This window comes from Tyto alba, unplaced genomic scaffold (genome assembly GCF_018691265.1).
Source record: "Tyto alba isolate M040663 unplaced genomic scaffold, T.alba_DEE_v4.0 Super-Scaffold_21, whole genome shotgun sequence".
In the NCBI taxonomy this organism is placed as follows: Eukaryota; Metazoa; Chordata; class Aves; order Strigiformes; family Tytonidae; genus Tyto; species Tyto alba.
The window spans coordinates 21,076,521-21,089,853 of NW_024881295.1; the positions used below are offsets into that span (position 1 = coordinate 21,076,521).

Here is a 13,333-nt window from a genome sequence, read left to right on the forward strand (position 1 = left end):
GAGTCCAGGTAACTTACACATTTTTGAGAGTAGAGATTGGTAACTGCATCCTCAATCCTTCCAGGAATCAGGGGCAGCAGGCTTGCTCCGAACATGCCTTTATAATATATTGTTTGGACACAACATGGAAGAACTCGATCATCTTTTTAGTACAGAATTTTGGAAAGTGTGCATTCAAAATAGTTCCCACTCGCTTTGCATGTGACGAGTGTGAAAAGACTGTAGCAACTGACGTGAAAGGGTTCTGTAAGAAGTGTAGGTTTTCAAATGCTATCCATCCTTTGGAAGGGAATTCTTCTGTTACCAATCAAAGCAAGTATCTGAAGTTCTGCTTGGTAAAAAGCACATCAGATGTCTGGCTCACAATGAATAAAAACGTCTGTTGTTTTTTTGGGTTTGTTTTTTTTTTTTTTTTTCACATCCCCAACCTCTAAGCATGTGGTTTCATAGCTCCATGGTAAACTGATCTCCTTTGGGGCAGCCGTGGCCCAGCTCCTTCCCTTGCACTAACGGGTGCTCTCCAATTCCACGTGTCCGTTCTGAGCGGCCGAGCAGGTTCCCCCCACCGTCACCAGGGCAGCTCTCCAAAAACTGGTTAGAAAACTCTGCTTGCCCCCCCCCCCCCCCCCCCCAGCCTGAGCTGGCGTTTGCTGGGTCAGCTCCTTGAGCCGTCCGGCCTCGGGGCCAGGTCGTGCCGGCGTGGCACACCGGGCAGGTCGTTGCTCTGCAGGTCAGGTCAGGAGGGAGCGTGGGCCTCCAGCAGTCCCAGTGCAGGTGAGCACTGGCCATTCCGGAGCTGCGTCCCAAGACGTAGCAGGGCAGGATGGGGATGATCCTGTTCCCGCGTGGTGGGGTGTACTGGCTCACGCTCCTAAAGCTCTCGTCTTCTTGCCCGTTCCCTGATCTCAGGGAAGACCTTCCCGTCCGGCTAGAAAACGGTGAATTCAGTTTCAGGCTGCTTCATTTGTCTGTACGCATCGAAGTCTCAGGGGGAGGTTGCCCGTGGTCTCTCTCCCTCCCCTACAGATGATGTTTCTTTTAGAAGATAAACCAGCTACAGATATTTTGCGTCTTCGGAACAGAAAGGGCGACATGAAGTGTTTTAGCTACTCCGCAGAAGGACCTGTTGACACCAGGCAGGGTGGAAGATTCCTGTTTGTGGATAAGCGTAGCCACCTACATTCCTCGCCTAGGGAAGGCTGTTCCTGCTCGCCGCATCTTGCACGTGTTCAGCTGGCACCATTATTAGATGCACGTGTTACCTATTTTGGTCTCCTCTTGATTTGAGATTGAATTGGCGCCTGAATTTTGAAAGGGGAACTTTAGCATTAGCTTGTCAAAGAAAACGTCTTAGTTAAATGGCAGAAAAGTCTGAAAATCACATTTTTATAGCTGCCATTCTGTCTGAAATGCTTCTTGATTTCTGACCCTGTTTTTTCCATTGGCCTTTCCCAATTAATGGTTCATCTTTTATCTTTTGAAATCCCTGCACGACTATTAAAAGGTGAATTATTACCAGAAATGGGCAGAAGGACAAGATGAGTAATGAGGGAGCAATCTCTTGTTTATAAATTGATCTTTAATCAGCAGTTTAGGAAGGCAGACTGAAAAATAAATTAAGTAGAGCATGTTTTGAAAGCGTAGCTAAGCGTGAATGTCGTTCTTAAAAATTAGCCTCACCGGCAATACTTGATGACTTTTCTGTCCTTCTTCTCTTAAAAGAAAAAAGTACAAAACTTGAGATGTTTCTAGAAGCTAATGGGAAGAGAAATGGGAGATTGGTGAAATCTGCCAGAGGGAAGCAAGAAAAAATCATCAGATACTGAGAGTATTTGAGAGCACGAGTTTTATCTGTTGGTAGAACTGGTAAAATAGGTGATAAGATCCATTGTCAAGTTTTCTTTTGTTGTTAAAACCTGCCACCACAGCGCATCAAGACACACGTAGAGCTTGAGGTTCTGTCGCAGCCCCCGGCGCCTGCCACCCTCACTTCTAGACCCTGGGTGTACTCCCTCCTCCTTCCCTACGATGCAGAGCACCCTCTCCCCACCTTCTTCGTGCTCCCTTAGACCAGCTGTCCCTTCCGCCCCGTCCTTGTGCAGACTGCTGATCACCCGTCTCGGTTCTCTTCTTTGTAGAGCAAGGCATTCCGTGGAATTAACGCCATCAGCCTGGAATTCTGTTTGCAGGGACGTTTCTGGTTTGGTTCCAATATTCAGAATAAGAATCTGAAGACAAAGCAGAGCCAGCGAAACACTTGCTCTTGAGAGGATGGAAGGACCCCGGGGTAGGGAGCAGCTGTTTGGGTATAATGGCGTTCAACACGCTTCATTGAACAGAACCAAGGGTCTCTCGTGCCCCTTTCTCACTCCTTCATTATTAGGAAGAGCTCTGAGGAGTGCTGTCAAGAAAGGGGCATCAACTAACCCAAAAGTCACGTGAAGCCCAGCACGGGGAAGTTATACGTTACATTTCTTCTTCTCTTGCTCCTGAGTCCTTTTGGTTAAGCACAGTTGGGACACCCTTTCCTAAAAATCCTGCAGAGTACAATTTCTTTGTGGGTGTCAGGGCAATTTTTTTGGCTGAAGCACAAGATCAGGAGGATGAGTGTCTTGGATTCAGCTTCCGTTCAGTGCTCGGGCAAACTTCTTCAGGCGCTGGGCAGCGGTTGGGCTCTGTGCCATAGTTTCATCATCTCCGAAACGGGACTACCAGTCTGCCTCGCGGCGTGCTGACTCTAAATAAACTGTGTAGAATTTCAGGACGTCACTGGATGTGAAAGCACTGCGTGGAATCGTTGTTTGTTCCGTAATTCTGAAGGGAGCACGGGGGTTGCTTTATTTGTTGTGCTCTCTATTAGTGAGGCCTAATTTCTGGTAGGGGAGTGAGCAGGCAACCTCACCATTCTTATTTTTCTCACAGTAGGTTGTTATGTTGGTCTCTAAACCAGATCCCAGCGTTCTTTAATACTGGTTTAATATTCAGGCACTTTACTGTATATAGGCTTGAAAGGTTAATGGGTGTGTCAAATAGTCTTTGTTACTGAACCAGTTTTACACCAGAATAGAAATCAGTTTGCAGCCTGACGCGTTTATTGCCATTGTTGCTTTTCAGGAAGATATATGTGCAATAAGGAGTTTAAAGTGAAATTAAATTGACTCTTTTATTTTCAAATGCATGATCGGTTGAACTGGGCTTTAACTTTTAGACCTCTGTCTTGGGAAGAATGGGTACAGCTTGCTTTAAAGAAATTCTTTTTCGGTAAAATACGCTGGGTCTGTATTCAATGTTCTCTCGCTATGTATTCTTTTGTGCTTGAATTTTAACAGTTTGCATTTTTTAACATCTTTTATATTCAACCTATTGTCTGGAGAAAACCTCTGACCACCTAGTCACTGAAATCACTTTTTTAAACCAAGCTCTTGTCCTCCCTCTACAGGAGAATTTGCAGCGTTCAAGTAGCCACAGCACCATGGCAGCACCCACTCTGTTCTTTAAGTCTTGTGTTCCTACAGTTTCTTAACATCCAAACTCTATTCTGCTCCGCCAGACCTAAAGTAATTTAGAAAAGATATCCATAAGCTTAAAAGCGGAGCAGAATGGAACTGCCAGTCCAACACAATGGGAAAACGTACCTTTCTGGGAACCAGAATCCTCTGCTGCCAGTGTTCCTCCTTCAACACAAACCACCGCGCGTTGGGAGACCCGCAGTGGCCGCCTGTGCCCTTGGCATCATTCCCGGGAGAGAGGAGAGGGCGCTCGTGGTTTGACCGTGGTGCTCGGGCGTGAGGGGATGGAGCTGCTGCTGCAACTTAGGAGACTTGGCTTTGGATGCTCTGCCGGTCGGCTTGCTCCCTCTAACAGTGTACCAGCAGAGGCTGAACATCTGACGAGTGCTGGTTTAAACGAATCATCCTCCGTTCTGCTCCTTTCTTCCCTGGTGTACTCACTGATTTGTGGACAACGCAGTATCCCCTTTTCGCTGTGTTACAGTGTCAAACGCCTAAAACCTGCCTCTGTGATTGGGTTTCATTCCAGTAAAATTGAAAGTGTGGGGTGATGGGAGCTGGAGAAGATGTTACTCTACAGGCGAAGAGGTTAATCTGAAGGAAAAGGGGATGCTGCTGCACCTTTTTTCAGATTTACTATATCACTTCTTCAAAAAAAAAAACCAACAACCACCAACCTTAACCTTTTTCCTTTTCCAGTATTTTCTTGGTGTGTGCGTATACAACATCTTTAAGAAGGATTAGGTAGATCCTTCTTTTGTTGGTCCAGCAACAAACTGAAGTTTTAAACAAACAAAAAAAAAAAATGTAGCGAGATTGTCCTCTCTTTTATTTTTTTTTCTTTTGTATCATGTGATACAATGTATTTATCCAAGATGCTGCCGGAGCATCTGAAGTCTGTAGAGTTCCTGATACAGACTGTGAATGGTGTATGTACCTACTTTAAAAGTTTTATTTTAAACGAGGGTGCAGGTTAATGCCAGGTACCTTACCAATATGTAATGTTTTCATAAATGGGGAAAAAAGTTCTCAGGTTGAATTGAATACAAATACAAAACCCCCTAGAATTAGACATTCCGAAAATTATGTTTTGGTACTTTCAAGAGCTTTTTTTAAAGGAATTTTATCCTGTTGACCGAACGTCCTCTGATAAGTGTGTGTGGAACTGTGGAGCATCTTGTCCTAATGGCAAGTTGTTAGATCAAAACAAAACGGTACTTGCTGGATCCACGCTGACTACTTCTCCTCTCATTGCTTTCTCCCCTGTCATCTCTCCCCTTCCATTTTGTCTTTCCCTTTTGTACACTTTGCAAACTAGGATGAAGGTGGCGGTATCTCCATCAGAGTGCTTTGTTTTCCTGTCCTCCAATCCTGGTTTTCAAATGGTCGGTAGCTTTTTGACAAGTTACCCAGTCAGGGAAAAAAGAAAAAAAAAAAAAAAAAAAACACAACTCATAAAGTTCTGCACATCCTTTACCTCTAATAGAATATCTTGTGATGTGATCTGTTTGCAGAGTTCTCTGGTATGTGGTATTACATGTAAATTATTTGTACAGAGGCAAGTCAGACCACATTAGAAAGAAATTCAAGCTCAAACAGAAGTTTTCAGAAGTTTATTTGTATCTGCTCTGTACCACTCCAGGTGAGGCGGGAGGACCGACCCCCCCCCTCTAGCAGGGAGGTTCTTGCTGGGGGTGGGGGGGATGTTAAAACAAACTCACGACGAATAAATGAAGGAGTTTAAATGTGTGTGAATGTGGTGCCCACGTTAAACACGGGGTGTGTGGGGTGAGGACGCCGCCCTTCCCTCCCGAGGAGAGTTGGACAGTGTCTGCCCGCGGAAGGTTGCTCCCAGGCGCAGGGAGAACGTGCTTTTAAAACCCTGGAGTTCTGTGGTGGTGCTGGTAGCCTGCTGTGTTTGTCCGTAAATAGTGACGGGGGTTCTGGGGACTGGACTGATCTGAAGTGGGAATTGTAACTGAAATACTGTGTATTCATATTAATTCCACAAACATTAGCAAGACAGCAATAGTGAATGACTTCATAGTCACTACAAGAACTGAGCGATTCATGTTGGTACATGAATAGAGTTGATTTTGTGTACAGGATGCGTTTTACAAACAAACAAACAAAAGCACAATTTTTTTTCTTGTCTGCTGTGGGTCTTCAGATGCTGTAAGGTTTTTTGGTTTTTTTTTTTTTTTTTCCTGATTGAGCTTGGCAGAATGGAAATGGTAGCAATAGCCACTTCCCGGCGTGGGGAAGGCGGGGGCTCCCGGGACGTCGCCCGAGGCCGCCGGGCTCGGCAGGCGGGCGAGAGCATCCGCAGGTAACAGCCCCCCCGGGGGGGTGAGGTGGTCATGGCTCGTTCCCCGCTCAGCCCCACGCGTGGCTCCAGCCCCTGGGTGGGCTGCGGCCCTAAGGAGCGCGGGTCGGGGCATCCCGGACAACAGCCTTCTCCCCAGAGAAGGGGTTGTGGGAGCAAGCGCGCGCGGGCGGTGCAGGAGTCGTTGGTGTCGCAGAGCTTGCTGCCAGCCCTCCTTCCCTTTGCAGGGTCGGGCTGGCAGAAGACCGTCTGCTAAAATGTAACCGTCGGGAATTTCATCCTATCTTTGCTTAGAACTGGTTTTTGTGAAGATTGATTACCCATTAGTCTACAAGACGCTTCTTGAGCCTGTAGGAAAAGCACAAGGAAAGTTGCCATCCTTGTCCATGCAAAGCACTTTATAAGTAACACGTGATCTCGGGGGGGGGGTGTTATAGGGGTTTGTTTGTTTGTAGCTTTGTTTTTCTGTTGTGGGGTTTTGTTTTGTTGTTTTGTTTTTGGGGTGGTTTTTTTTTTTTTTTTGGGTTTCATTTTTTTTTTTTTCCCTGAGGAATGTGCAAGTTGTTTGGCTGCTGTTTAGAGAAGTCCTTTCAGGATGCGTTTCCACTGGTTTTCCTGTTTGTTGTTCTCACTGCAGGTAGCTGTAGTAATGTGTGTTCGTTGTCCGGCAGGGGTCCCACCTAATGCTCCTGCATAAACCGTGGGAGACAGTTTGTAAATAATTGGGATGATGATTTTTTTTTTTCATCTTTCCCTTCAGGAGTTTTTCCGGGTGTCTTGCATGCCAACAGAACCGGGTCTTGAAGGTGCCCCGTAGATGTTTAGTGACCGGGGGAGATGAGAGTAGGCGAGACCGCAGTGCCCTGTGTAGCAGCGGGACGAAGGGCGTGAACTGAAATGACCGATAACGCTCCTGTCCGTTGCACCACATCCCTTAAGCTTCTCTGTGGTGTCCCAAGCACGTGCCACGGCACGGGAATGTTGGTACATGTTTTGTGTGCGTGTGTCGGGACCCGACATCTAGGCAAGTCACGCTGCTTTTGGCTCTACGGCATCTCATACCTAAATTATTCACCAGTAGCCAATCCCAGCAATTCGCATCTGTCTTAACCACACATCCGCCTTCCCCTCTGCCTCTCCTTTTCCGTGCTGTTAGAAGAGGCCTGGTACCTGCTGCATCTTCCCTCTCAGTAGGTGGTTGTTTCCTGCGGGGGATTTGCTGGCACTGAAATGTTGGAGTGGAGCTTAACCCAAACAGTGTGAGTACAGAAACCTCCTTGGTTTGGAAGCCATTTCGGCGTGAGTGACGTCCTACGTGGCCCCAGATACAGTCAGCTCAGGCATTTTTCTTTTTTTTGCTGAACTCATGCAGGTCATTAAGTGAATCTACTTCTGCTTCGTAGGTTTACCTAAAATCATCTTTTCTTGCACTTGAGCACTCTAGCAGCTGGGGATGCAGCAGAACGTTTGCAGCCAAACGCTGCCATCTTCTCGTAGCCTCCCAACATCACTTGGATTAGTTTATGCTCCTTAGAGGCAGAATTTGGCCTTAATATAAAATGAATGAAATGCTGACTGTTGATAAATACGTATTTCCAGAAATCAGGGGGAAGAATACACTGAAGATCATGCATAATTAGGTTTGCTCCCATGCTTGCCTGGTGATGTAAACGCATCCAGCATTTTACAGAACATTTGGGGCAGCCAGATCCCCAGAACCATCGCAAACAAGTACAGGTTGAAGTTTTGAAAGTTGGAGGGGCTCAATTTAGGGAAGGAGCACGTAGACATTTCACGCTCTTGCAGCCTATAGATTTCATTCCCTTCTTGACTGTGAGTGCAGCGTGTGTAGCACCAACTATTCATAGTACTGTAGACCACGCGTCCTGTGTCTGTTGAGAAAAGCATCGCCGGTGGCAGGATGCGACAGGCAGAGCTTGTAGGGACAGTCAAGTTCAGTTAAAAAGCAGTTGCACGAGTGGGCTGTTACGGCCTCGCTTGGAAGGTGCTGGGTGCTCTGGTTTTGTGTTACACGTTTTACCTAGAAGTTTATGAAACGAACTTTCTGCTTACTGCAGCCTTGTTAATACGCGTTTGCACTTCAGGTTTGCTTTGGCATGCATTTGAAATACCTTTCTTCATTGCTTCATTACTACTTACCTAGTAAATAAAATTATCAGAAGAGCAGAGCGAAGTTGTTAAAACTTTATCCTTGCATTGAAGTTTCAAGGATGCTAACACAGAAGCTACTAAGTCAGCACCCGGACAGCAGTAAATAACTCTGAAACTGTGGAAGGAGGAAACTGTAAAAACTGCAGAACGTAAGAGTACACCAAGAGTGAATTCAGGTGAAAACTAGCACATCTCTTTTCTTTAGAAAAGAGAGTTACCAAGACCCTCTGTTAAATGGTTTACACAGAGATCCCCCCAAACAGTCCTTGCGGTTTGCCAAATGATCATGTGCCTTCGCAACCTTACAAAGTCCAACAGAATGTAAACCAGGTGCTTTGTAACTAGAGCAGTGGCTTTGGTTTATTTCTGATGCAGTAGTTTTGTATATAGCTATTACTATAGGTAGGTAGTTTGGAGCTGGTGAACTTGTGTAAAGGAGCAAGGAGGGCAGAGGGCCTTTCCCAAAATACCTGTGATCATTTCAAAGCTGGGAATTGAAGGACACCCGATTCAGTTACAGTGAAGCTGCTGCTTGAAAGCTGCTCTATCGAAAGTGAAATGAGGTTCGTTTTATTTAAAAATAAGCCCTCCTCCCCCTCCAAAGACACAAAAATCTTGATAAAGAAAGGTAATAGGAAGCTCTGAAGAGGCCCAAAGTTACCCTGTCGTAGCATCTTGGCATGAGGAGGTAGATGAAAAAGGAGAGCTAGATGAGGAGATTGGCGGCTGGTACCCACGTAATCAAACTCCACTTGTATCAGACCATCGGGTTGATTCCTTGGCCCAGAAAGTGCAATTCATTTTGTTTTCTGGAACATCAGCAGCTTTCCTTGGTTCATCCTCGGGCCTCTCGCAGTTACTCCTCAGTGGTCGCACAGCCGGTGCGCGCTGACCCGGGAGGTGATGGCAGGTGTCCCCTCCGCTGAGGGACACCCGGTTTGAATGGGATTTCTTCCGACTGCAAACTGGTTACACGGACTTCTGGCAGTGCCTCCGGGCCGCCGTCGTATTTAACCTACTCGTCCACAGAGGACAAATCAATGGGGTTTGGTATTAGTGCTTTCTCAGATCTTTTCTTCTTTGGGGCAAGACGTTGGGCATAATTGTGTATTACAAAGCTATGCCTAAATGCACAGTAGCAGGACAATTTTAATTTGGTTTTGTTCCTTTCGGAAAGCCAAAACGTTTTACTAATGTTCCAGAAATTATCTGGAATCCTTCTACCTAGTCCAAATTCTACCCTAAAAGTACGTGTGAGAAGATGGTATTTTGTCTTTTTTTTCCCTTTTTTTTTTTAAACAAAATTAAAAAAAAAAAAAAAAAAGCAACTATTTCCCTAAGAGCCAGGGAGCTGATGGGAGCGTTTAGAAACTTCTAAACTCCCTCGACATTTGCTTCATAGCATCACAGCAGCAGTGTCAGCTCATCCAGCCTCCTCAGGAGCCAACAGTGGCCTGTCCGGTCGTTCTGTCTAGTTCATCGCGGTTGCAGGAGCTGTGCTTTAGAAAAAACCTTGTGTGACATTGGAGAGGGTAAACCATGAGAAATAACTGTGGGTGTTTTGTTTTGTTTTTTTTTTTTTTGTTTGGGTTTGGAAGATGGTCGGGTTTTGTTTTGATAAATGTCATTGTGTTACGTTCGTGTACTCACCCTAGCTGAAAAGGAAATCGTGTCTGTGTGTTGGGGAGTTCAGCGGAGCGTTAGGAGAAATGAAGCCTGCCATCTGGGTGTGGATGTTGGGTCTAGGGGGCAAAATGGACCAAACTTGGGTGTTGGGTTATTTTGGGATGGTGGGGGTTTCCGAGGGCATAATTTAAATTAACTCTGTCTAAAATAAAATGTAAGTGCAATAAATGTGCTTTTTTTTTTTTTTTTTTTTTATTCAAAGCTGTGAACCTTTAGGAAAAAAAAAAAAAAAAAAAAGAAACAAACAAAAAAAAAAAAGCACATCGTTCCTTCATGAGCCTTGTGTCCTACCTGCCTCCCCTTCCTCCCCCCCTCTCCACACTCCTCCCCACCTGACAGAAACCTGACAGCGGCCAACTTGCACGTGTTGGCAACCCAAGCGGACGCCGCTTCCCTTCTGATCTCAGTGGTCGGGATTGGGGAACGTCCCGTCCCCTCCTTCCTGCCCCCCCCCCACCACCCTCCCCCCCACACCTTGAGACAGATCCCTTGGGGGGGCAGCCCTGCCCGGTCCCCCCCCTCCCCACCTCATTTCAGGGGGCAGGACGCCCGCCCCGGGGGGCTCAGGCGAGGGCGGAAGCAACGGGGCATCAGCTGCCCCCCCCCCAGCTCGCAGGCAGCCCGGCCGCCGCTGCCTTCTGTGTCTCTGCCTTGTTTGGAAGGAGCAGGGGGCCGTGCTGGTCATCTGGCGGGCGTTATTTGCCCCGTCTCTCTTTCTTACTCGAGCGCCGGCCGCTTTCCCCGGCTCGGGGAAGGCACGCTGGTCTCCGGGGGGGGGGTCCCACGAGGCCCAATGCGTCCCGTTTCGTTAAAAAGCGATGGAAGGTGCAGCACTCAGGAGCTGGACCCCGTGGGGGAGTAGGAGAGGACTGGCTTGTTTAAAGTTTATAGACGTGCGGATCTATAGCCTTTAAACTGGATTATTTTTATATATAGTCAAAACAATGGCATTACCTCATAATACAGAGGCTTGTTTATGAGAGGCAAAGTATCTAGTAAGGAGAGGAAAGGGAAATTTATATAGATTTGATTTCTTGTTTTTGTTTGTTTGTTCCTTAGTGCAATGAAATGTATGTCCCACCAATTTAAACTCTGTGCTAACACAACATTCCTTTCAGCTGTATTTTTTTTTTTTTTTTTTTTGACCACCAGAGGTTTGTGAGGGGCTTATGACTGCAAAGTAGAAGGTCCAGTCTGGTTACTTAAAAAAAAAACAATTGTGTTAGTAGATTTCCATGGCTGCTTTTTAAAATCTACAATGGAGTAACTGTTTTGAAACTTGTATTTATTTTTTAATTCATAAAACAAAATGTTTATTTTCGGTTTCCTGTTACCTAGGTCACGGCAACTCCCCTTCTTTCATTCTCCAGTTTCCCCTGTAATTGCCAATACAACTTATTTTTCTTGTTCGTTCCTTCCCCTTTTACTTTCGTTGTCCCTTCATTTGTACTTTGGAGTTTTTCTCATGTAAATTTGTACAATGGGAAATATTGTCCAGTTTGGTTAGAGAGCATGGAGACTTAAAACATATTAAAATTTGATAGCTGAATTCAGATTGAAGAAAACTATTTCTGTGTAAAGTTATTTAAAGAACTCTGTATTATATAAAAGGCAAAAAGTTCTATGTACTTGATGTGAATATGAGAATACTGCTATAATAAAGATTGACTGCATGGAAAAGTCTGAAGGAGATCGTTTATCATGTAATTCAAAACTCCTCCTCTCCCTGAAGTTCCACAGGTGCAACAAAGGTGGTTAAGGGGAGTGAAAAATTTACTTTGAGGTTGTTGCTTTAGAATATAACTCAGGAAGTTTAAAAACAAAAAAAAAAAAAAGGGGGGGATCCCTGGAGAGTAACCCTGCTCCCTTCATCCTCCTTACGCCGGACTGCTGCGCTGTGCCCCAGGGCATTTTTACCTTTGCAGAGGGGTTTGCTTCAAGGATTCTTCTGGACTTTGGTAATACCCCGGGGCCATTCCCCTTCTCCCTGGGGAAAGCTTGGCACCAGCTGGTCTGGGCTCTCTTCAGGGTAACTTCCCCTGCTTCCATGGCAGCTGTTACTCCAACTGGTATTAGGTGACAAGATTTCAGTAAAATGTCTTTTAAGTCAGCTTCTCCGTTGTTCTAACACAGACAAGTTTTCTCTCCCTCCACCCTTTTAGTGGTTATTTGGCAGAGCTTTAACAGTGGGATTCTCACCTGCTCTGCCTTGATGGAAGTTTTAAATCATTCTCTGAATGTGGATTTATCCCCTTATTTCTGGGGGGCAGCACATTCTATGTCAAGCAAACATTAAAGACGCTCAGGTTACCCCACCTCTAAAGCTGTAATGTTTACTCTCCAGAAATCCTCCAGCACTTAAAACCAAAGTATCATTGAGCTTAGAGTTTGGTCAGGCTTAACTTTTACTGAAATGTTCCAGGGGCCTCCTAATTCCAGAGACCTGCAAGTAACAGAAGAGAATCCCCAGACCCTTTTCACCCGTCCTTTTCCCACCACCGAGAGCAGGGGAAGGACATCCTCCCTAGTGCCCACGCTGCTTTCTGCAGTAGTTGGGAGCTGTTGGTTTTAGAGCCATAATGTGACACAACAGCTTAAGAGATAGGGTAATTAAAGGATCAGGAACGAGCAAAAGCTTCAAACGTTTAAGGGGATAACTGCACAGGTCTCTCTCTAGAAACAGAGCACATCCTCGAGGTTAGGTAATGCTGGCTCTACTGGACGGAATAAAGAAAATAATTGTGGACTGGTAGCAGGTCAAAAAATAAGTTGTTACACTGCAGGCTTCTGTTGCCAAAACTAGAGTACCAGGACTCGTGTATTTCAGGTACCCGAGAAGAGTGCACGAAGGCAGCAGCCGGTGCAAACGAGTATCTGCATTCCGTACAACAGAGATTGGGCCCCTTGACCTTCGGAAGAGCACAAATACTCGCTGGCAGTAGGGTCCCTGCGGCAGCGCCGGGGGAAGGCAGCCCGTTCGCAGCCCCAGGCCCCGCAGAGCGACCGGGAGCTCCGAGGCGAAGTGAAAACACGACCCCGGACCGCGTGTGGCCTGGCGACTGCGTTTATTGCCGTTGCCCGCAAAGCCGAGCCCCGGGGCGGCTCCTACTCCGCGTCGTCCGGCGGGATGCCGAGCTCCTCGTCCGTCCAGGCCGAAGGGTCGGGGTAGGGGAAGTGGCCCTGGGAGAGAAGCGCCGTCACCGCCCGCCCGCGGCCCCGCTCCCCCGCCCCGGCCCCGCTCCCGCTCCCGCCGGCCTCACCAGCACCATGTCCGAGCTGTGCCAGAAGTGCCAGAAGATCCAGAACCACATGAAGCCGCTGAGGAGCTCGCTCCGGATCACCTGCGCCCGCGTCAGCTCCGGGAACTGCCGGTACCGCGGCTGGATGTGCACCCCGCCGCCCGCGCTGCAACAAACGCGCCGCCTCAACCCACTCGCCCTCGCTCCCGGCCCCCCCCCCGCCCGCCCCACGTCCGGCCCCGCTCACCGCCGCAGCCCGGTCGCGCCGCTCCCGGCCCGCAGCAGCAGCCGCCCCGCCGCCCGCCCCAGCGACGCCACCATGACAGTCCCTCAGCTCCCCTCAATGTCACCACCACCACCTCCCAACAACAGCCACGCTGATTGGCCCGCCCCGGCGCCTA

At 47.3% G+C, this 13,333-nt stretch overlaps 2 protein-coding genes across 3 annotated transcripts in view; one reads left to right on the forward strand and one right to left on the reverse strand.

Moving 5' to 3' along the window:
- The window catches only part of BRAF (B-Raf proto-oncogene, serine/threonine kinase), an 82,796-nt gene extending 77,154 nt beyond the window's left edge, over window positions 1-5,642 (forward strand). For both annotated transcript variants that reach the window (XM_042795311.1, XM_042795312.1), the window contains one exon: window positions 3,440-5,642. In XM_042795311.1, the coding sequence (XP_042651245.1) occupies window positions 3,440-3,462 (23 nt within the window). In that variant the 3' untranslated portion in view covers window positions 3,463-5,642. The remainder of the gene's footprint in view (window positions 1-3,439) is intronic.
- A 7,099-nt stretch (window positions 5,643-12,741) lies between these two features.
- NDUFB2 (NADH:ubiquinone oxidoreductase subunit B2) lies at window positions 12,742-13,313 on the reverse strand. Its single transcript, XM_042795316.1, has 3 exons — window positions 13,180-13,313; window positions 12,954-13,098; window positions 12,742-12,873 (listed from the first exon to the last, which is right to left on the reverse strand). Exons 1-3 carry the CDS (start codon window positions 13,251-13,253, stop codon window positions 12,799-12,801), a joined length of 294 nt encoding a protein of 97 aa, XP_042651250.1. The 5' UTR covers window positions 13,254-13,313; the 3' UTR covers window positions 12,742-12,798.
- Between the last annotated feature and the right edge of the window lie 20 nt (window positions 13,314-13,333).